Source organism: Lagopus muta, chromosome 6 (genome assembly GCF_023343835.1).
Source record: "Lagopus muta isolate bLagMut1 chromosome 6, bLagMut1 primary, whole genome shotgun sequence".
NCBI lineage: Eukaryota > Metazoa > Chordata > Aves > Galliformes > Phasianidae > Lagopus > Lagopus muta.
In genome coordinates this window covers 13,463,846-13,488,572 of record NC_064438.1, presented here as the reverse complement: position 1 = coordinate 13,488,572, position 24,727 = coordinate 13,463,846, and the positions used below count along the sequence as shown (strand labels likewise).

The window sequence follows — 24,727 nt, the reverse complement described above, 5'->3', positions numbered from 1 at the left end:
TGAAATCTTCAAAATAGCCTGGTATTTATTACCAAGCACGTGCAACCTTCCACACAAGTGCTGGTGAGGGACTCAGCTGGCAGGCAATGCAATCCCATGGAGCTATGCTTATTGTTCTACAGCCTGCTAATTACTCAGCTATTTGCTCCCCTCTATTACTGTAGTATCAAAGACTGCAAGCCTGATGGCCAAACCCTTATTCACAGAATTGTTTGAGCTGGAAGGGACCCTTAAAAGCCATCTAGTCCAGCTCCCCTGCAGTAAACAGGGACACTAAATCAGGTGCTCAGAGCTCCGTCTAGCCTCACCTTGAACGTCTCCAGGGATGGGGCATCCGCCACTTCTCAGGGCAACTTGTGCCAGGGTCAAACATATAAACCCATATCAAGCCTGTTCTTTTTACTCCTATTAAAAGCAGCACCGTGCCAGAACCCAGGCTGGTTTGGAGCTCTCCTCCCCACTGCTCAACATCTGAGCAAAGGAGCCCTGAAGGCTCTGGTATTTCAAATTCGAAGGCGATGGCTCATCCCATGGGTCGTGCCGATGACAGACCGCAGCCCTGCAAAAACCTTTTCTGGAGCACTTTGTCCCCACGGGAGCCAGCAGGAAGAGCAAGACAGGAAAAGCTGCTGGATGGGGGGTGCTGGTAGCTGCACCCCGGCTGTCTATGGAAGAGGACGTCCACAGAAGAGGTCGCGTGCGCGCTGCTGGCTGCAGGTGTGCGTACAGGTGTGGGGAGCAGCGCCTCCGGGCGGGCGGCCCCAGGGTTGCGGGCACGGCACGGCCACGCTCCGGTCCGCCCCGTCTCGGCTTCCCCCTCACCTTTCCTGGCCGGGAGCCGCCCCCGAGGGGCCGGGCCAGCAGCGGCGGGAGGACACCCGGCTCTAGCCGGCGGCACCGTGCGGCAGCGCAGCCCCGACGCCTCCGCCTCAGCCATGTCCTCCAGCTCTCCCCCGGGCGAACACAAGAGCCGGAGCCTGGGCCGGCTTTCCCTGCCTAGGAAGGGCAGTATGACGCCCAGCAAGAAGCCCCCCTCGCTGGAGCTGGCCGAGAGCGTCCCGAACGCCCACTACACACCGCTCCCCGAGGGGCAGGGCGGGCGGCCGCCGGCAGGCAGCGGTCCCGCAGCGACGCGGGAAAGGCCGCCACACGTGAAGAGCGATGTGGTGGTGGTGGGCGCGGAAAGCTCGCGGCCCCCGGTCAGCCTGGACCCCCGCGTCTCCATCTATAGCCTCCGCAAACCGCTGCTGAGCCGCAGCAACATCCAGGGCCGGGTGTACAACTTCTTGGAGCGGCCGACGGGTTGGAAGTGCTTCGTGTACCACTTCACAGTGTGAGTAACCGCCCCTCGCCCTACCCACCTGCGTCTGGGGCCCGGGGCTGGCCCTGAGGGAGCGGCGTCCTCTCCCGGCTGCTGCCCGGCTCAGCGCAGTGCCGTCGCGCTGTAGGTGTGTGACGCTACGGTACTCCTGCAAGGAGAGCAGCGCGGCTGAGCGGAGGGGACGCTCTGCCCTTGTAGAATTAATTTCCATCGCTTTTTCTAGTTTGGACCGACTTTTAGTTCTCTCTGGTTCGAGTGCCACCGCTGCTATTTTCAGTCAGGAAGGAGGATGATTCTGGGAGGATGTTAGAGCTGCGAGCGAGTTAGAAACGTTGAGTGTAGCCACCAGAGGTCTGTGCCCACCCTCAGCCGTCGCCTGCCGGTTGCTGGGGGGATCTCTGCAAGCGAATCCTTGAGAGATCAGTGCTTTATAATCGTGGGAGGTTTGCGTGGCCCTCGAGAGGTCTTAAAAGTAGGGAACAAGGTCAGGCTGAGGCAGGAGACCTGTTCGTGTCTCTGTATTGATGGGTTGATGGATGGATTAGATGGTCTTGGTAGTCTTTTCCGACCCTAATGATGACTGATTGCGTACATGTGCATGCCTCTATGTGCTACGTACATATGTGCTTATTTCAAGAACTAGAGGTGATAGCATTTTTCAAGCCTGAAGATAAAGACTTCTGTTGAAATTTAATTACAGTGATCTTAAAGTATTCAGGTCTCAAATTCTACAGTAACTTTTATTTCTAAGCAAATTGAGGCTCGCGTGCCAGTTTTCCACATTTTGGGATTCTGGAGTGAGGTAAATGGTACCAACTTTGTTTTAGCGGAGAGGAAGCAGCTGTAATCAGAGTGTATTTCAGTGGGAGTTGGCTGTATACAGCTGCTGAGATAATTGTGGGTCCTGCTCTGTTTCAGATGCCATTAGATGACAAAACAACTAACGGCTGTAATTATGAAGTGTCAAATTGTGAACAATATACAACACTTTGAGGAACAGGAAAATCCCTAAAAGGAGACTGAAGCAGCCTTCTTTCATAGTATTGACACTTCTCTGGTGTGTAAAAAGTGCAGGCAGTAAACCACGTTGAGTATCTCACCTAATTTTCAAATCTTAATGCTGATCTTAGGAAAAAAAATCCTGGAGAAGTCTATTAGATCTATTTATTTCGGTAGGAATCTAGCCTGAATTGTAACTGTTCTCACACATATTAACTGTACGGATTAATCCTGACTGTGCCAGGATATTAGGATACGCACAGCAAGCCCATTGCCCGCCTCTCCTTCAGTACACTCCTGTTCGTGCTATGAGCATTACCCCTGTGCTTCCCTCTTTCCAGCAGAACTGTTTTTGATGCAGTGGTGAATGACAGCAATAGCAAATATTCTCGAGTTTTTTAACTAAGCATTGCACAAGTTCCTTGTCTTAGGGCTTTAAAGGGACAGGGTGTACTCCTGTCCTGATGCGTTTCTTGCAAGGCAGTCTGTAAGTGTGGTCTGTATGTTTTCAGGCAGCTCCACTCAAATTTCCCCCAGCAGAGGAAATTGAGTTTGTACCAGCCTGAACCATCCCAACATCTTCTAATTTCTGTGGCCTATAAGCCTACACACTCTGTACCTGTGATAATGTTTCAGGTTTCTGGTCTTCGGTCCATACCCCTCCAACTCTCTTACTTTCTGCTGGACCAAGGAATGCTCTCTTTGAGTACTGCTGCTGCCAGCAAGATGTTGAGTATTGGTTGCTTAATTCCTGCAGTGCATGAGCTTGGGATTAAAATTAACGGGAAAGGCAGACAGTTGATCTGATTCGGGGAAGCTGTTCTGGAGGAGATGTGGGACCTGATTTCTGCATTGGTTTGTTAGAATTTTGTGTGCAGAAGTCCCTTGCCAAAATCAGCTCAAGATACCGATGTCACTTACCTAGACCCTCTTTGTCATTCCCTCTGCTGGCTGCCTCCTGCTTTGTTCTGGGGGATTTCAATTGCATGAGAGGTCTCAGTTTCTCTTACAGGTTCAGGGGATAAGAAGGCAGAACAGGACCAGTGTTACAGAGTAATGTTAAACTAGTGAATAAAGACCAAAACTGGGTAGGTTTCTGGCCAAGATGTTGCCTGAAGATAGGAGTACAGTGGTCTGTATTTTCTCTCTATTACACTCATCTGCACCATGTAGAGTATGTAGCTATGTTCTTGGTTATAGACTTAAAGGATTCTGTACTTAAAGGATATCTATAGAATAATCAAAGTATCTTCTTCTGGACCTGTGCTTCTGGCTGTTTAAAGCCTGTTTATTAAGCAAGAAAAGCTGCATCTCCTGACTACCACACAGATTGACAATATATGAAAACCTCTTCTCTAAGAGGTGAAATGCGTGTTCTTTCTCTCTTGGTAATGTATTTGATTTCCCAGGATAATGAGATATCAAAGTCACTGATTAAATCTATTGAGCTCTGCAAAAGTCTCTTCTGAGTTGTTTTATTTACTCCTGAGCGAGCAGAATAATAAATGGATTATTGTACCTAATTTATACTCTATTTCTCTAAGCTGTAGCAGTAGTTTCTATGGGGAGAAGGAATGGAGAAAGGGCTATTAATTTGCCACTATAAATGGCCTGACTGAAATACTAGCAGAAATGATACATCAGCAATGTTGCATTGAATTTCATTTAAATACACAAAGTGTATAGTATATGTGTGCTGAATTCTACCTGTGCAAATAAAGAGCTGGAAATTTACATGCATAGTTTCTGCAAACACAACTGATGGTTGCTTAGGAACTTGGATTTTGTACATCGGAGTCAGAGCTTGCCCTGTGGCATGGTTATATGTAAATGTCCTTCTGGAACCACCAAACCCGTGGTGAGGTTTGGTCACAGGTGAAGGAATGAGTGGGTGCCACTGTTCTCATTGACCTTTGGAGCTAGGGCATCTTATCACACTTATCTTAGCTGCGTGCCTTGAGATACTGGCTTTGAGTGGTGAAAAGTCCTACAGTATTAGCCAATCATGTTTTGAGGCTGTATGAAGAGGTGATGGCAAAAGGGCAAAAGGATCTTAATTTCTGTCTTTATAGTGACTCGTCGAAATCCCGAGGCTCTGTTTCTGTGTTGGAAATGACCGTAAAGAACGAGTCCTAGATTTCCAAGAGGGATGGGTTTCTTTTCACCTTCTGTAAATAGTTCTAAATCACATGTCTTAATGTGTTTGAAGAAACTTAAGTTATGAGCTTTCTGGTGTTTTCTTTAGTCTTCTGTATGGCAAATAACTTCTGGCAACATGTACTGTGTGCTGACTTCCTGTGCTCTTTGAAGTGTTGGCCATTATCAGTGAAAAAAAACTCACGAGTAGATGGATCATTGGTCTGTTCATGTATTGCAACTCTCTTATGTTGCCATGCAAGATAAGTCCTCTATCTTATCTTTGCATTGATTTATGTACCCATTTCAATTTACTTTGCTTTTGTATATGTTGGGTTTAATCAGCTGTGATTGTGATTGAATTTTCTTTGAATCCTGAGGTGTTTACATAAGCTTGGGCTGGCTGGTGGCTGGGATCTGGGAGACCTGTCTATAAAGGCAGATGGCAACTCAAAAGTGTGAATGCAGAGATGAGGAAAACAGGCAGCTATGTGGGCTGCTCCAAAAGTAACGCCTCCTATTTTATTATGTTGGCCCACGACATCAGAGGCAGATGGATGTTGATGGTATGGCAGTAGAAGTTGAACCTTCCCACCAATATTCATACATTTTGTTGATGTGTGACCGATGGGAGCAGAGAGGCAGTCTGGCAAAATAGTGTCTGACACGGAAGTGTGGATGAAACAAAGTGGTGTCATTGAATTTCTCCACGTGGAAAAAGTTGCACCCACTGATACTCACTGGCACTTGCTGAGCATTGGTGAAACCCATAGCTCAAGGTGGTGACTATTTGGAAAATAGGGTTTTGTAGATCTTCAAGATCTACTGCTCACGGAGTGTGTCTGGACAAAATGAAGTGGAAACACAGTGACAAACGTAGCTTCCTCCTGCCTTCTCACAAAATCGAGTGATTTGTTCACAGCAAAGTGGGCAACTTTTTGCAACCTTTTGTGTGAAATAAAAGGAATTGGAAAGAAATCTTTCCCTATTCCCAGAGAGGAGATGAGCTTTTGCCTGGACCATTACCAAGCTGGCTGAATGCGTAAGACAGCATGCTCATGGTTAGGAGTTGCCACTGCAGAATTTGCTCTGTTGCCAATCATTCAGATACTGATGTTTTTGAGTCTTGGCCAGATTTCTGATACAGGGCTTTGAAATCAGTTTCTTCGCACGTTGGGTACCCTCAGTGATACTGGAGAAGAAGTAGTCCAGAAAAAGTATGTAATTAACACCAGAATTTGACTTGGTATCCTACCGAAAGTGTCCAGTCATGTACAGCCCATATTTTCAAGGAAGACGAAAAGTTTAGTCGATAGTATTTTAAATCTTATTTGATGAACAGAGCACGATAATTTCATGCTGTGTGAACCAAGTGACAGCTATAACATTAATTATTTTTGTTCAGCCCAGGTATTGTGCAGAAGGAACTCAGCTGTTTTTCTCCTCCTTCCTTCCCTGCTGCTGCATGACACGATACAGCTGTTTTGCTACAATTTTGCATGAAGATGCTTCTTTGGACTTGTGCAATAGAGATAGTATTTGTGTTGGCCAGCGTACAGCTTTTCTCTCTTTTGTTGTGCTGTATTTCCCAACCTGTGACTTGACAGAAGCTTGGAGCTTGGAACTTGGAACTGCATGAGGCAGGGGAACTCTGTGGGGACAAAAGAGCCTTTGCTATTTTACTGATGATGTCCAAGCTTTTGAGTAGCTGATGGGAGCAGAAAGCTGTAAACTTCAGAACGCTAACGCTCAGTGAAGACCAAGTTGTGTGTGATGGATGAGCAACTCTGTGGAATCTGTGCAAGAGGTGATAAATGTTATCAATTTGGGCAGGCTTTCCTGCAGGTAGGCTTTCTCCTCTCTTTTCCAATCATCTTTCCAATTTAACACTCCGAGTTCTTCTCTTGTGTTTGCTTTCCTCTGGGAGAATAATTATTCTAGCTTTAAAAGTTGCACATGAATGATCTTAAGAAAACAAGTAAGTGCAGTATTCACATTTCTATGTCTGTCAAATGGTTGGCTGGGCAATTCTGGCACACTTCTGTGCCCTAGCTCTTCTAGTTCCAGGAAAAAGAAAAAAAAACCAAACATGTAAGGCTGTCTAGATAGGCCTTTTTCAAAATCTTCATCGCAATTGAATCAAAGCTGAAGTTGGGATTCAATTGCAGTGAGCTAATTAGGCTGAGCTCCAAGTGCCTGAGCGGATGTATTACAAACAGCAGTGCCAACATATGCTGTTGGGGGCTATGCAGAGGCACAGTGTTTTGCTGACTGTAAACTTTGCAGTACCTCATTAATTTTGTGTGTTAATAGATTGTTGAATGTCCTCTGGTGGCTGAACACAAAAGCTGTGAGCGCTTGCTCATTCAGTTTCAGTTGTAAACTACTTTCTTGTTGGGGGCAAGGTGTTTTCTTCTGCCATCAAGAGGTCCAACACGAGTTTCAAATAAATTGGAAAGTTGCCAGTTGCAAATAAGCCTAATGGATACACTTATTTGAGCTAGAGGCTGGGAAGAAGGATGTCTGGTGAGGTTTTTCTGTAATGTACTGGTTCTTTTCATGCAGTCATGCTTCATCAGCATAAAGTCCTGTGAGATCCATTATAATATCTGTCACAGGAGAGCGCATGTTTGCAAGCTTCTACAATGGTAGTAACAACTGTATTTTTAGCACCTACCAGCCCCACATGTCATAACAGAGACTGCTCGTTTCTTAAACGGGAGTTTCTTCCCTTAGCACCCACAGTTTTCAAAAGAAAACTTAGAATCTGGAAAATTCACAGTTTGAAAAAGTAGGCAGGGTAAGGTAAAGCTTTCTCAAAGCTTAGGACAACCAGCATGATAAAAGCAAACGTTACTTCTGAACTGCCCCAGCATCAGATCTGCCTGTGATGTAAGTTAATGTATTGTCCGAAACCTTCCAGTGCTTGTTTGTTTGTTGTTGTCTCTGTATGCAGGGACTTAATGCAAGGAATACCATAACCTACAGCCATGGACATTTGTTCATTTGAAAGCTATAAGCTACTGAATATAGGAAATTATACTACAAATTACTGGATGGCCTCGAGATACTCTTAGCAATCTGCCTGGTGTAAGTTTTATTACTTTTTTTATATGTTCTTCACAGCCAATATGATGTTTTTAGTGTTTTATGAAAATGTTAACCGAAGCCAAAATAAACCTGGTACAGAGTTTCTGCATTTCTTTTCTTCTGCAAATATTGGTCCTGACCTTTGAATTTCGTATTGGTGTTTTCAATGGGAATATAAATCTCACTAGTGCCAATGAACTCAGATGTCATTTGACAATAACATTTGGTCATATTTGTAATAGAAAACTGAAAGGTATTTCATAGGTAGGAGTAAAACCTTATCTTCTGGTTTATCTTTTTTTGCTGGGGTTATTTAAAAAGTAAATGCTTTGTTATATAACTTGATTTGAGTTTATTCAAATGAGCTATACGTAGTTCTTAGTTAGGTTGAGCATCAGTGAACTCCAGTGCTTGGAATTCAGTAATCCCTTCTGCAGATGCACTCCCTCAAGTCTTGGGAATACATCTGAATTTTTTCAAATTTTTAACAGCATTTTTTCTTGTGACATTAATGCAACAGACTTTTTTTTTTTAATGGATAGGAAGATAAAATTGGTTCATTGTCTGGGAACAGAATGTGAGTGAAATGGGAAGTTTCCATCAGGTGACTTTTCTGTAGTTTTTCTCCATACATGAAATTGAACAGCAGGGGCATGCTGCTGGTGTCAATGACCACAGCTTTCCTCATCCCTGGTACCAAGTTTGCAGCTTGTGATGAACATATCTCCTTCTGTGAAGTAAAGAATTGCCTTCCAGGAATGTTAATTCCTGCAATAGCTATTCCTCTCCTAGCTGAACCACTTGGGCTGGACCCTTCTCTTTCGCCACATCCAACTAACAGCTGAAGTAAAGGCGCCTTGTTACTTGTAAGGATGTTGAGAAGTAGAGCAAAGGAGAACAGCTGCAGGAAATAACTGCTGCTCATCCTTATGTTCTCTGAGTGCTTCTGACCAACTGTCTGTGAAAGGCAAGGAAGAGGGAGAAGGAGACAAAAGGAAAGATCTTCTGTGGTATGGCTTTAAAATAAAAGAAAACATCCTATGCTGATCCTATTAAGAATCAGTGTTGTTTTCATTCTGTGAAATAAAAGCTTTATCTATCATTTATAAGCATAGGCATGTGGTCCTTCATTTCTTACTAGCCCCATTCTTATGTAGATTTGGTTGTGAGATTATCCATTTTGTTTGTTATTTACTACTTTGTTATTCATGCTTCACTGTCTTGGAAGACACTGAAATGTGGTCAAACCAGATAACGAGCAAATAAATAAAAGTGCATTGCTTTATCCATAGCGTGAGTAAACTTAATGTGATTATGTGCTGTTATCTTATCAGTGAACCAGAAAATTTTGATAATGCATTATCTCAACACTTCACAGAAAATAAAATAAACCTCTTCACTTGGTGTTTCCTCTGTCAACAGATCATCCAACATCCTACTGCTAAACAGGCCGAGCTCCCCATTTCGGCTGTGTATATAACATTTGGTAGGTAGAGATATGTGAGCAGTCATGTTCCTTGTATGCCTTCATAGTTCTGTTCGTTCAAGAGAGCTCTCTGTAGCTTTGTTTGCTGTTATGGCATGATCTTATTTGGATAACTGTGTTTGAAGAGTAAGAATGAGGAGAGTGCTACAGGAATCACGAGGGTGAAAACAAGGCCTTTAGATTTTATAAATGCAAGACTGTTGCTGTATTTGTCTTAATTTTAGCCCTTCTTGGGCTTGTCAATTGCTTGTTGCACTGCCAAATATTGTGATTATCTTGATGACTTTTGTGGCAGTCTGTTTTATTTTTTTGGCTTCAGTATGAAACGTTTGCCAGCTCCCACTGTAGAGATGAAGACTGAGAAAGTGAGCAGACTGGGGGGAAAAAAGGTCAGGTACTGTGAAAAGAGCATAACCACTGTAGCAATTACGAGTGGAGAGTAAAGAAAAAAACTGGGAAGTTGTCCTATATGTAAATATTATTCATACATACATACATATATGTATCTTCTATCAGATTCTTGATACTTGTTTACTTACGCCAATAATTTGCTGATGAAATTGGCACTATGTGAATAGGAAACAGAAGCTGAGAGCATGTACTTCCACAAATGTGTGGACCGACTGAAAAAAGTCTCCAGGGAGAGTAAGAGATAGAAAACGTGGTATCATAGCTTACTGTAAAGAGAACCACTAGGAGAGTGCAGGATAGGTGGTTTGATCTTCAATAAATTAAACAGGTAAGGCATACAATGGTCTTTATAGCATAATCTGGATTTTTCCTTTAAGGAACAACTGTCTCATGGCAGTGGCAAGGATAGTGCAGCAATTCATTACGTTGTCTGGGAAAGCTGTTGAATATCTTTTCTGGCAGGCTGGAAGCTCAGGCCGGACAAGTATTTCTTGGGGTTCACCAAAGCATAGTTGGTCTTGCTGTGGGACAGGTGTCCAGGAGTGTGTGTTAGTACTTGAAAGGGTATGTCCTAACAGTGGGAGTCCACAATTTCTGTACCTTGAGGTACTTGAGTTCACTCATATTAGGCGCATGTGTGTGACGTGGCAGATTGATGCTCTTTGTCTACAGCTGTTCTGGCTCTTCCTCTGAAGCACCTTTACACCTCTCAGCCCAGTTCAATCCAAAAACCCCTTTGAGTTTTTTGAGAATGGACTTATTAAACATGCCTTTGCTACTGATGACATGTTTATGCTCCGTGCAACAGCCAGATGTCTTTGGCACTGGGATTTTAGGGCACATGAGAGTACGTTCTGCATATATTTCTTTCCACTACTGATCCTTGCTATACACTTGAATCAGATGGAGTCAACTTTTAAGACTTCTGTTGTTACTATAGTAACAAGATGTGGTTCTTTCCCATCTAGCTTGTTCTGTCTCACTATTGAAACAAGCAAAATTCCTTGGGATGTTATATGTGTCATAGATCAGGATTTGAATACACCATGTCTGAATTTACGGGCTGATTTAACAGCTAGCAGCTGATAGAGATCTACCAGATTGTGTGTGGGTGACTCTTCTCACATGGCGAGGAGAATTGATCGTTTTGTCAGGGTTTCAAAGGAGTTGTCTCCTTTCTGAACTCTTCTGGCATCTTAATCATAAGCAGTGACAACCTTGTTGCTGAAGCAAATATCTTGTGTGCTTTAGATGTCTTTTGGAAAGTGGATTTGTACACTTTATATTCCTCTACAGAGAAATTTAGAAAGCATCTGGTATGTTAGAACTAACCTCTACCTGGTAGCATGCATGAAGTGGATCTGAACTATTCACTACTTTGTGCTGTTTTTTACTGCAGTGGTTCTTGTTGTTACTGTGGTTTTGTTTTTCTCAGCTTTCTCAGAATAGTCAGGCTTGTTATCCTCGACAGCAAATCTCAGAGGCCTGGATCTTGGACAGAGTTGCCTGAAATCATTTGCTATACTCCTGTTATTTTGCAGATTGCTCCCTCCTTCCCCCTCTCTCTTCCTCCTCACCCCTTTTCTGTTACTGCTCTGTAGTGAGACTTGAACCTGGGCATGCTATGAGATAAATTCTCTCGTATCTTGGGGATGAAGTGTTTTATTGCAAGAACTTCCTAATTTAAGAATGCAAGGAGATGTCAACCTATTAGGATCTTAACAGAGTTCAGTGGTCTGGTTCTCAAGTGACAGGTGGTGGCTGTGCCATTGAGAACCACTAAGAAGGATATTCCTTGTCCCAGCCTTTGAGCCTCGTTTAAGAGTAGATTGTCTTATAAGTAGCGTGCTTTTGTTTCATGATAGCATGTGACTATTTTGAGTTTCTTTCAGGCTTTTCGTTAGCCCATAGGTAAGATAGTAACAGGTTGTTTTTTTTTTTGTCCTCCAAGAGAAATTTCTCTGTGGTGACTTCTGTATTTTGTAAGGATTTAAGAGGGAGGGAAAGATGAGACTTCCATCAGGTAGATTTGGATCTGAAAGGGAAACCACACAGGCTCACTCTTCAAACATGATAAATCTGCAGTGTTTCTCAGTGAGGTCCCTGTATACCTATAGTGGATGTGTTGTATGTGTATTTTATGCATTTCTAGGGGTTCTAATTACTGCTTCTCCTCTCTTCGTGAATTTAGGAGCAAAAATATCATAAATACATGCTCTAAGTATTATAAAGACTTTTTTTTTGTTGTGTTTTTTTTTTTTGTTCTGACTTAATGGAATTTTAGTTTTTCTTCCTCCCTACACTGAAACTTAGTTGATGCTTTCAATTGGTGCTTGCCTTTGTTGATTGATTATTTTATCAATGCGACCTTAAGGAGAAGCTAACAAAAATCTCATCCAGGTTAAGTAAATCTGCTGCTGCAGGTGGAGTAACCCAAAATAATGAATTTTAGTTCTGTTTTTTTCACAGCTAAGTCTGTGATGTACAATAACCGACCCAACGCACCCAGGTGCTCTCAGAATTTTGCAAGCACTTGGCAAGAATTTTGCAGAGTAGGTTAAGGCCATCATTCTGTCTTTTTTCCTGCAATTCTGAGCTTAAAGCATAAGATTTAAATTTATCTTTTACAGTAGTGCAACTGATCCTAAGAATATATATGAAAAAATATGTTTTTGTGCCTCCTGTTTGCTTTTATCAATGCTATCTTCTCTGTCAAAAGTGTTGTTTCTATGAGTTTCTTATGTTTCAATTGCCACCTGTAAAGGAGAAAACAAATAAATCAATAGTTTCATTTAAACTTGCTTATTCAAGCCAGCAATAGGGAGCTCGATCCAATCCATCAGCTGCCTTTGGCTATGGTGTTTACTGGCTGCACCCGGCTTCAAAACAAATGCAGTTCCAGAAGGAAAGAAAGATCTTGTGATGTCAGGAAGAAACTGCCACCTATAACTGTGGTTCTCATACTCTGTAATTCCATGCTCCTAGCAATGGAAGTCTGATGGTGCTTATGTCATTGTTAGAATGAGGTGCTCTGTATGTTCATTGGAATCTCTCCAAAACACTGCATCTGTTGGTGAAGCAGACTTGCTTGTTGCTGTCTCTTTATATGGTGCCTCTCTTTGTCGGCCACCCCTCCTACATCTCCCAAATGCTTTATTCTCTGGCACGTAGAAGAGGCTTTGTATTCTGCTGAACATCAGCCTAGGGAAAATCGTGCAATTTGGGGGCAGGAACTGAAGGCAGGAATTAAATCCTATTGGAGTAAAGTGCTCCATGGGTGGTAAATAATTAACCAGAATAAAATTTGGGTTTGCCACAGAGATTAGCATGCAGTTTGTAAGAGATGACCAGTATTACAGGGCACGTCTTTTCAAGTATTTTTTGGATACAGTTATGAGAGGCCACAGTAATGAGAGTATTTGTTTTTTCCAGTTCTCCCATTTACTTTATGATAAACACGGGGAAAAAGTAGGGGTTTTTATGGGATAGCTGTAAGGGAAGTGGTGCTATTGCAGTGCTAGGTAAAGATAATATAGCTGCAGGAAAGTCAGACAGCGTGTGCTTTCATTCCCAAAACACAACAGGTGCAATGTCTTCATGTTAAAGAGCTGAAATAAATTGAAATACATGAAATGGAGAAAAAAAGCCTGGTCATTAAGGAAAAAAGACTGCCTATAAGTTTGCTCCTTCCTTGTAACTCCACCGCCAGCTTTGCTGGCAGCTTCATTTTACTTTGTTTACAGAAGAGGAGAGGAGGAGACTAGCTCTACCAACACCCCTTGGACTTGAATGAAGCAATGAGGTTTACTGGCTGTAGCTTTCTCTCCTCTTAGTATCTCTTAGAGGTTTGATTTCAATCCAGCTGGTTTTAAAAGATGCTAGCATCTCTGCTGCACATCTGAAATGTGAATTACGTTTGTGTTGCGACTGCTGTATCAGGCTGGATAAAATTTCGGTAAGCGTGGAGTTAGAGGACCATATCTGCAAGCCCTGTCCTCGTGCCAGCTGGCAGGGCCTGAGTTTGTTCTGATAGCCATGATAGGGTAGGGATCTGTGCCCTAACAAAGCTTCTGAAGGGCAAACCTTGTTAATGTGGGTATTTACCAGCAGTTTTGTGGGGCTAAAAGTTGGCACTGTGCCTGGCAGAGCTAGTGCCTACACAAACCTGGGTAGACATTGCCATGAAACTTATGGCTCTGAATTGCAGTGACAGATAGCCAGTCTGTTGTGCTTATCCTGCTCTGCTATTGCACTAGTGCTGTGGAGCAGCTTGCTTGCTGTACCTCAGTGTACGTGTTTATACAGTGGCATCAGGAACTGACAGCTGCTTCATAGATAAAGTTTGATCCTTCTTCCATTTTGACCCACAAGTCTATGTGAATTTGTAGGTTGCCTGTTCTAGCTGGAGTGAGTAGTGCAAGCTGAGTCCTGGCATCCAAGTCTGCTGTGGCTCTATGCAGTCACAGCAGTGTTTGGTTTCATGGGAAACTGGCATGCATCTGACAAATGCTGGAATGTCCCAGTCTGTCCTTGGGGTACCGTTGGCATCTTTTGTGGCAATGAACCCCCAGTCAACAGCCTTGACTGTGGGCAAACAGCATCCAAGTGCTCAAAAGCGCTTATCTCCCGTTAGGCAATGCGTTCATAAAAAGCAAAGTCATAAAAACCTTCAGTGGCTGGCAATTCCAGAGCTTACTGTTAGAGTTGAAAAGAAGTCCTGAAGAAAACAGGCTTCTTATCAATTTTAATTGCTAGGCAGTGGAAAGCTGCTGTTTGTTTAGCGTCATCTGGTATTGGAGACTCCGTTTTATGTTGTGTGTTAGAGATATGTTTCTGGCAAGCAATGTTCTGATGAATTCAACAGAAATACTTCATTTCCAGGGGAAATTCTGGTTGCACAATCGAATCAAATGGGTAAAGAAATGCAGAATGAACTTCCAAGGAAAGATTGATCAGAAGTACATTGAGCAGTGTTAAGATGCAAAAGTGTTGTTGGTTGATTCTTTTTTTTAAACCTCTTTATCTTGTTAAATATATTTTTTAAGGAGAACTAGGAAAGGTCTGTTGTTACTATGCTGCAATAACCTTGCATTGCTGATGAAATGAAGTTCTGCACTACCAATTTTCATAGATTACACCTCTAAACATTATAATAGCGCTTATGCATTTATTTAAATACAGAAACTTAATTAAAATTCTGTTTGTTGTGTAGTCCTATATTCAGCAACAGTTTTAAAATGAAAATTCATGCCACTTTTAGGGAATTGGGCCAGTGGTAAATGCACTTGAGCAATTGCATTCAAAACTGCAGATATTCTTGTTTCTGTAGTCTGTTGTCAGTAACTTTCTGGCTCTGGTATTGCACTGGCTAGAGGTGAAGTGTTGTTGGACCTGGTGCTAACCAGCGTGGAGAAGATCATTAAAAGCATTAAGATATGGAGGCAGCCTGGGCTGCAGTGACCATGCCCTGGTAGAGTTTGTCATCTCAAGGAATGTGGGCCTGGCAAAGAGTGGAGTCAGGACCCTGAACTTCAGGAGAACAAACTTGAGGTTGTTTAAGGAATCGTTAGATGAGGTCTCCTGGAAAACTGTTCTTAGAGACAAATGAGTGGAGCAAAGCTGGCTACTCTGTAAGGATGCTTTTCTGAGAGTGGAAGAGTTCTCCATCCCTCAGAATTAGAAAGCAGGCAGAGGAGGCAGGAAACTGGCATGGCTTGGCAAAGACCTACTGGTCAAACTGAGGGAAAAGAAAAGCATGTGCAGTCAGTGGAAACAAGGACGTGTCACCTACGAATAAAACAGGGGTTCTGTCTAGGCATGCAGAAATTAGATTAGGAAAGCCAGGGCACAGATGAAACTGAACTTGGTGAGGTGTTAAAAACAACGAGGGATTCTGTAGGTATGTTGATCAGAAGAGACAAGCCAAAGAAAGCATGCCTCGTCTGATAAATGAGAAAGGAGGACTGAGTACAAAAGATATGGAGAAGACTGAGGTACTCAGTGAGTTCCTTGTGTCAGTCTTCACTGACAGCCAGGATTCTCATATTTCTCATGTCCTTCAACCTCATGTTCCTGAACCTCTTGGTAGGAACTGGGGGAGCCAACTCCCCCCACTGTAAGGGCAGAGCAAGTCCAAGGCCAACTTATAGACTGAATGTGTACACGTCTACGGGGCTGGATGACATGCATCCCAGGGTCCTAAGGTAGCTGCCAAGCCACTCTTTTTGAAAAGTTGTGTCTGTCAGGTGAAGTCTGCAATGACAAGAAAAAGGGAAGTATAGTAATAGGATAAGGGAGAATGGTTTTAAACTAACATGGATGATTCAGATTAGGTGTTGGAGGAAGTTTTTCACCAAGGGGGTGATGAGGTGCTGGAACAAGTTGCCTAGAGAAGTCGTGCATGCCTCATCCCTAGTCTGGATGGGGCCCTGGGAAGCCTGGTATAGTAATTGATCTAGCAGTTGGCAACCCTGCATATGGCAAAGGGGTTGGAACTTGCTGATCCTTGAGATCCCTTGTAGCCAAGGCCATTCTATATATATATATATAATTAAATTAGATTAATTTGAATTGGCATCAAAGCCAATAGGGGTCTACAACTGGACGAGTAGAAACCGATAGGTGTGCAGGTTTTCAAAATACCAAGCAAACATCTCAAATGCAGAATTACACCTGTGTTAGTTAAAAATATAATAATAATAATAATAATAATAAAACAAAAGAACATCTTCAGTTTTAGTTTGACTCAAACTAGAAGCTTCAAAGAAGAAGCTAATATGCGGGGAAAAAAGAAGTGTACTCCTTGGCAGCTGCCAAAGGGGCAGATTGACAGCAGTTGGCTAATCAGGAGTAGCTGTGATGGAAGCCACTTCTCTGATCTCAGCAGTGCCTCTTAAATAGCAACTTTGGCTGAAAGTCATCTGGGTGGTATGTAGCTGAGACTTTCACATGTGGCTTAGGAAGATGTACTGGAACTTTGGATCATGAGCAAGGCTGAAGCTGTTTACAGTTAATATTTCACCCTTTTTGTTGAGATGGTCAAGGAAATTGGTTGTTCTGATGGGCAGCTGTCTGTTTGCATCTATTGCCAAAAGAGTTGTAGAGGAATTAGGGAAGGTGAAGAAAGTGATGGCTATAACTGTCCTGTTGGCATCTCAAAGGAATGATAATGAGCACATCTTTATTTTGGTGCCTCACTTGAGGAGAATTGCTCCTATTGCCATATGTATGCCTGTTAATGTGTTCTTTCAAAGTTAGGTATTTAGAGAAGTTACATTTGTATACTATTTCATTTCCTTTCTTTGCATGTCTTCATTTGTAATTCTTTACTTCTTTGGCATTTTTATTTCTGATTTCTGTGCACCTCAACTTGTAGAGTACCTCTATATTAGATTAGAAGAAGCAGCAGTGAGAAGCTAGAGCAATTGTTTACTTCATGTGTTAAACTCTCTCTACAGTTAAAGTGGAAGGAAGGTGCTTTTCCTTGTGACTTGCCAATTGCCAGGATATTTTTCTCCTGCATGGGGAATTTGGTAGATGAAACCTCCTTGGCTTATGAGGTGCTAAACTATTGATGCCTCTTTAAGTAGCTTGTGACAAGAAGCGCTCCTTCTGGAATAATGTGTGGCCAAGCTACCACTGGCTGGACATCTATGCCAATACTTGCTTTAAGGTAAGTAGGATGTGGAATTAGTCAATTTTCAAATGGTCACCGAGTTCAAGTCCATTTTAAGTACTCTACAGCACTGCTATGCCGTCACTTAAGCTTAAGCGGATAGGAGAAGAGGCGTGTGTTTTCTCACTTCTCATCTTAATCTTTTTTCTCTGTTTCTTTGTATTTCTTAGCTTTTGTTTGTCTGATATGAAATAGCAAGTGTTTATACTTCTGAGCAAAATCTTCTTAAACATTCACAATTCTAGCCAAGGAATGGATTTTCAGTTGTGTGTGAAGCAAATAGTTCCCGTTTCTCATAAAAGAGGAGTGGCTTTTTAATAAAGGATCACTGCTGTGTAGTTAGCATTCAGGTAAGCAGTATAGCAATTCAGTAGTGTTAACAGCTTGACAATCAAACGCCTTCTGAATTGCTTGTAAACTCGTGTCCAACTGAATTCTGAAGGGCTGACTTTGTTGCTATCTACATACCCTATTTACATATAGGAAAAATACCTACCTAGCTCAGTATGTGATGAAAATATCTACAAACCCAATCATGTACTCAGGGGCTTGCTGGGCATTGAAGCAATGTGGATTTTGCAGGAGGCACAGCAGGCTTAACTAGGAATATCTAGATGTATGGGCTGTGGATTACTGGCTGAGTTTAGACACCTCTTGAAAGGCACCAAATCTTTACCTTCACAGCCCTGTGCTGAAATGAGATGTTCTGTCACCTGTTTTGAGCACAGTTGATCTTTTCAACAGCTTCGAACAACTGTGAGGGTGCCATCAAACAAAAGCCATTGTATCCATTTGTAATAAACGAGTGTTCATTCAGAGAGTCTTCAGATGCTTTATCCTCTGAAGAGAAGCAATTTCATTTATTTCCTGACTTCTTGACCTGCCTGCCTTCAATGTAGGCCTGCAGATTTGTTCTATGACTGTGAGATGTGTTTTAGGGAAAGCAAGAAGTGCTGGAAGGGCACAGGAAAGTGTAAAATTAAAAAGGAGCAGTAGTTTGTGTAATACCAGCTAAAGCAGTGAAGTTTGAACAGAATTGTTTTCAGCATCATGACAATTTAACCAAACAGCAAGGTTATTAAATCTAGATAACTCTGAAGAGAAGTTAAAGCTCTCTCAAACATTGTTACTCTAAATTAACTGCAGTAAGGTGCTGGGGGAGTGCTTGTTTATCTTAGTTCCATTACCATCTCTACTTTTTGGTTCCTTAGCACGGAAGCGTATGTATGATTGGGGCTGCAGTGTAAAAGTTTGAACAGCCTCCTTGGTGTATGGTGATTGGAGTTCTGTTGCACCTGATGTTAGCCATCTGCATTCTTTTATAATCCTGTAGCTCTTAAGCTATTTTAAAGCTGTGATTTCAGGTACGTGATTGAGGCTGTTATGAATTCACAATTACCATGCAATTTTCAAACAGCTGGCAGGAACTTCTCTTTGATATACAAGACTTCAGTAAGTAATTGAACTCTGGACACGTGAGGGCTGCTCTGAAAGCAGTGCCTTCTATTTTATGATGTTGATCCATAACGTCAGAAGTGGATATTGGTGGTAAGGCAGTAGAGGTTGAACCTTCCCTACACGTGTTCCATCACGTTTTGTTGTCTTGCAATGGATGGCGGCAGAGGGGCAGTCTGACAAAATGGCGCCTGATGTGTGAGTGTGGATGAAGCAAAGGTGAGTCATTGAATTCCTTCGTGTGGAAAAAATTGCACCCACTGACATTCATTAGTGCTTGCTGAACATTTATGGAGACCAACCAGAGGATGTGGTCACAGCGAAAGTTAAACTGTGTGCTACATTTTTCTTGGTAGTGATATGCATATAGTTGTGTTCATAGTGGTTATTATAGTGCTGTGTTTTGAATTCAGAATGGGAATAATACTTTTATTAAGCACTGCTTAATAACAGCCCTTTTAGCTGTTATTAAGCAGTGCTTAATATGGAGTTATGAGCTTTTCAGCTTGTCATGTTGCTCTGACGACAAGGAGCTGGGAGTGCATGAGGAGCTGGGAGGGGACATAGCCAGTACAGCTGGGCCTAGCTGGCTAGAGAGATGTCTCTTACCATGCGGCATCATGCTGAGTTATACAACTGTGAGGAGCTGAGTATTGGCTGTGTGGTGCTGAGCCAGCTGCCCAGTAAAATCACAACCTCCCCCCCCCCCCCCCCCCCCCAAAAAAAAAAAAAAAAAAAAAAACCACCAAAAATAACAACAAGGAAGAAAAATAAACCCTACTGCCTAAAAAGTTGCCTTTGTGTTAACAATTCAGCATTACAGATGATATAGGAAGGTACACAAGTGTTAAAATTACTTATGATATCTCTTGTGTACATGCTAAATAATTTAGAGCGTTCTGATAATTACCACGTGTTGATTTTTCTTGTCAGGCAACACTGGGACTCGGAAAAGTCATTTATGTTGTTGATTTAAATCTTGACAATTAAAATGTTGAAAGCTACCTGTCGTTGTGTAACCTTTAGGCTTAATTTGTTTTTCTCGTGGGATGATGGGAAGCAGTTACGTTTGGATCTAGTGTCAGGGTCTGCAATGGCTGAGGTGACGAAGTTGGAGGGTTCAGGAAAAGCATTAAGTGATCCAGGCTGAATAGCTATTATTGAACAGATATTTAGAGCCAGAGCGTTTGGTTGAGCCTCTTGTGAAGACAGCCTTGCTGTTCACAAGAACTGACTCAAAGCACTAAATAGTTTTTTTTTTCTTTTTCTTTTCTGAAATACAATAAAGCTGTGGCCAACAGGACTATCTGATGTTTGATCTACAGTGCGTTCTCTTTTTTTGATACCTGTTTTTTCTTTTGATGGAGAACAGTTTGAAAGAGAAAATGAAGAACAAACAGAAGTGCTAGTAGCATGTGCCTCATGATCAGACCTCCAAGAGCAATGCATTCAGCTCAAGCAATCATTAACTTTTCCTGATGTTAATGAAAGAAGTGGCACTTGTAAAAGCGGGGTTAAAAATAATAATAAAAAGTTAACCTGCATCCCTGCCCAAGTGTTTCATTAGATGACTGAAATTAAAAGATGTTTTCCTTAAGATGTCCCAATTCAGGCAAACTGAAAAAAAAAAAAAAGAAAGAATTAGCCAATAGTGATTAATTAAAACCATAATTTGGAACAGGAAGCTTTCATCTTCAGCAATGTCAGCTTAACATCAAAAGAAATGCATGTTAAAGACTGCAAATTCAAAGGAAAATTGTTCAACGTGTGACAAATCATCCTCAGGTAAGTTACATGCATGTGTTCTTTCTTTGAGGATGCTTTCAAGTTATGCTTTTGTATTTTTCAGCTAATTAAGTAAGAAATTAAAACCTCCCAAGGAACGAGTGAAAACTTCTTGTTGGAAGATTTGAATATATTTGGAAGAATTTTTGAGGAGAGCACAAACTATTAAATGCTCATAGCTTCCTGAGTGGAAATTGATATTAAGTGCTATATTTCTAAGCCCACCTTAATTGTTCAAGTTGATGTTTATTTTCTGCTGTGATGTTTCGGAGAGGACTTAATGGCACCTGGACATCCAACTGTTTCCTGGCAAATATTTTTGTTGCTTTTCAGTTCTCTACCCATCTGTTTTCAGTTCTGTCTCTGCTTAGAGCCGTGAGACCTTCGGAGGGGGATGCTGTGGATATGCTTTTAGGATGTTGGGTTCACTGGGCACCCTGAGCTTCTTTATGTTGTTGCAAGTATCTTATAGTTTATACGTCTTTTTTTTCAAATGAAACAAGGTTCTGTATCTGAAAAGCAGCTACGTGACTCTTCTATTTGGTTTGACATGTCTGCTGTTCAGAGTAACCTATTTGTAACATTTTAACAAATGTTGTGCACAACACAGTATTACAGAAATGTGGGGATAAAAAAAAAAAAGGCAACTAATGTATCTAGCAGTCATGTATTTGAACTGTCAGATGTCCTTCAGTTTTTCTAGTGGCTTTGATTGGTTGCACCTCTGTGGTAATAATAGCAAATCAGGCAAAAGGTGTCTAAGACAGAACACTTGGAGCTGGCTGCCATTTCTGAAATGCAGGCTGAATTAATAAGCTTGGCACTCATATTTTTATGGGTGTATTTTATTGTTCTTACATGTGCACTTGATTACCCTGCAGACCTTTAGCTTCCGGCTCTCTCAAGGTGGGAAACCGCAACAGTTATAACCATCAGTGCAATCTGACACACAAACAGTGACCTTGGATGTGTTGGGCTTGCTTCCATGCCTTATTTGGGAACTGCTGGTAAAGAGCCATTCAGATAAAACACCACTTTGAAAGCGGCACCTTAATAACAGGAGCGCGGTGGTTTGGGGAAAACAATGTTATGAATTGCACTTCAAATATTTATGGTTAATGAGTTAATGTTACAAATCTCTTGCAAAAGAAACAAAGGCCATTTGCGTCAAGGGTTTCCACGTTGTGTATTTAAACAGTGTTAGGAAGAACTCTTGTGTGTGAACAATAGCATGTGATGATGGGACGAGCTGTTCATCTGGTGTGTGCTCATCTGAGCTGGATTGTTCCTGAGTGCTCTCAGTGTACCTGGGAGAAGTAATGATGCCTGCCGTGCTGTTGTGTGATGCTGCTCCGTGGGACTGGAGGGGTTTCTTGGGCCTTTTTTTCCCCCTCTGTAAATATGGTGTGCCCTTAGCTATTTGTGTCTGCAACTAGGAGCCTACTACAGCTGCCAATATTTGGGGGAGTAACCTATGTTTGTTGTCATCTTTCAGCTTGTAACTCTCTTATCAGTGCGTGCTTGAGTCCGTTCTCCTCTGAGTTGTTTTTGGGCAGTGTCGTTGCAGTGGGTTAAGAGAGTAAAAGAAAGCCTTGCTTTGTGATGAATTCTATTGAGCGTTTGATTGTTTCACCTAGAATCACAAGTGCAATGAAGTCGCTTTAGTTTCAGGGATTGAATAAGCAGCATAATGGGAAAGGCAGAGCTAAAATTAATCAAAAATGAGTTGTTTTTCTGAAAGTTCCATTATTATCCTGGATACACTTGATTTATTATTTTTTTTTTTTTACAGAGATACCAAACAATGAACTGTTCAGGACAACTCCTTGGGCTATATCTGCATTTTTTTTAACCTGTCTTTTAACTGGGCCATGAAAAATGTTTACAGTAGATGCTTTTCCATGCTTGCTTATTGCCTTTGCAACAGTGACGAAATAGGAGAAAAATAAGATGAAAGAAGTAAGCAGAAAAGACTAGAAAAATGGGGGGAAGAAAATAATAATTTTTAACCTTTAACCACTTGATAGAGAGAGGATTTGGATTCTAAAGCATTTCAGAAAATGCCCTGCACTTCTTTGGCAGTATTCTGTCACTGCCACGTGGTGTGGCACCTCAAGATATGACAGAAGGAGTCACCTCGAGTCTATCATTTAAGGCCTGATGATAACTTAGGCTGCTAAAGGTGTGTGTTTGAACATTTGTGACATGACAGTATGGTAGGCTGCGTATTGTATTCTTCTCCAGAAGAGTTACTTGTAGTTAGGAAATTCCTGATGGAATTTTTTTTAAACCCTACATCTCATCTGATAAGTCTGTCCTGTTTACTCTTTGGATGCTTTTCAAGGCATGTTAGTTACAGCAAATTATGTTGATTCTACTTTCTTCATTCTGAAGTTCAATGTTTAATTCTGAGTTTTTCACAGTAGTCAAATTTAGAGTTCTCCAAATGCCAGTGGGCTCACTGCAGGCAGGCAGGCAAAACTGTTTTCATCAATGTGTGCAGGCTAATGAGCTGCTCACAGTATTCCTTCAAACCTCTGATTTGAATGGGGTGACTCTTGTATCTTTCTCCCTGAGTTTTGGGATTCATCACAGCATCCCAGAGATGAAAAAGCAGGTTTTGTCCTTTTGGTAACAAGTAAACGGAGTAAGGCTAGTTAGAGACGGATGGGGAAGGTGCTGTCTGTCTATCTTGGTGTGGAAAATTTTTGTTTCTCACTTAAATTGTACTCTGAACTATATCACACCAGGGAAGGAAGTTTGAGGGTCTTCTGGGTCAAAGCCCAGGAAACTTGTGAGTGTTTTTGGTTGGTTTTCTTTAGAAAATATGCTATGAACTTTATATCCTGAAGAGTCAATTTCCAGATGGTTTCAGGCAGATGAATCTTACGATGCAAGGGATTTCCTTTTTCCTGATTGCTCCATTGTTGGCTTCTTGCCTTGTGTCTGTGGCTTGGTGGATGTAACTTTTGAGGGTGAGTTCCTGGTAGTCTAGTGAGGGTCCTGTCAGTTTGCGTCAGTTTGCTATAGCAAATAGAGTAAGGCACTGAAAACAGTGTTGTGAGCTGTGGCTTTTTCAGCTCTAACTGTTGCATAAAGAAAAGCCTCTACTGTATTCCTTTATAGCTGATCTCGGTGTAGCACTTTGCTTTCTCCAGTTGTTGGGTACTTTCACCATTTCTCTGTTACCCTTCAGAGAGGCAAAGTATCTTTGCAGTGCCATAGTTCAGCTCTATCAGATGAAACCTGTTTGGTCTTGTATGGGATGAGCAATCTCAAGTCACCTCTAACTTTTTCCTTACTTCCTGGTAGTAAATCTCATCCTTGAACTTCACATCTAAGCAGAGAGACCTAGGACACTTTACCGGTGGAGACTGAGACAGAACAGAAAGTACCTCATCCACGCATCTCTGCTGCCTCTAAGTCACGCAGCCCATTGAGTACGAGCCTACATTTTCCTTGTTTGGTCTTCCACTACTAATAGGACTAGTAGAAGCTCTTTTGTTTGCTGCTGATGTTGCATCCAAGTTTCAACTCCAGCTGAGCTTTGGTAGCCTGATGTTCAGCCTGATCAGGGTACCTGATGTTTACAATCTGGCTCCCACCCGAGCAGTGACTGGGCCAGACCCAATCTTACTCTAGGTATGTTCAGGGAGATGTGATGTTAGACCACAAGAGACAAAACTTCAAGAACATTTTGTGATATCAGAGAATATGATCATCCTTCCTCTTGTAAGGGAAATGTGATATAAAAATGCAAGCATGTGCCTGCACGTGGTTCTGCTGTGGTTACCCTTTCAGGTTTTATGCAGTTCCAGCAGCCAGCTGTCTTTCAATTTGTAAGACTGGAAGGATGTAGCTGAGGAAAGGTAAATTTTGCCTTAGGACATGAATTCACGGTACTCATCTGTATCTGCTAGTTCATGAAATTTAGGCAAGTTGATTGTGACAGAATATGAACTGTAATTTTACAGGTATACAACAATATCCTGTAAAGCTTAAAGCAACCATTGGTACGACTGAAGTCCTCAATCCAGCTTTCCATCCAACCTTCAACACACAAAAAAACTGAGTCTTAAACTTCATTCTGAGTAGAGATTACAGGGGCTAATTACTCTGTATTGTTTCTGCATGGTGTTATTAAAAGTTGGAGTGCTGTATTTGCTGTATTATCATGCACTGAAATGACTGTCAGTCATACTGTCTTTCTGAAGTGCACAACCACAGGTTAATCTGCCTTTGTTTTACTTTGGTTTTGGATCAGAGATGGCTTCATTGCTGAAACAGGTAAAATACCTGAATCACAGTTAATGCTTTAGCTTCAGTCTTTTCTCGTTCCTCTTCTCCCTAACTATAATTAGAACAAAAC

General features: G+C 41.9%; 1 protein-coding gene across 1 annotated transcript in view; it reads left to right on the top strand.

The window, feature by feature from the left end:
- Positions 1–830: 830 nt before the first annotated feature.
- The window catches only part of KCNQ1 (potassium voltage-gated channel subfamily Q member 1), a 328,812-nt gene continuing 304,915 nt past the window's right edge, over positions 831–24,727 (top strand). Inside the window, exon 1 of the mRNA XM_048948648.1 lies at positions 831–1,333. Within this exon, the coding sequence (XP_048804605.1) occupies positions 936–1,333 (398 nt within the window). The 5' untranslated portion in view covers positions 831–935. The remainder of the gene's footprint in view (positions 1,334–24,727) is intronic.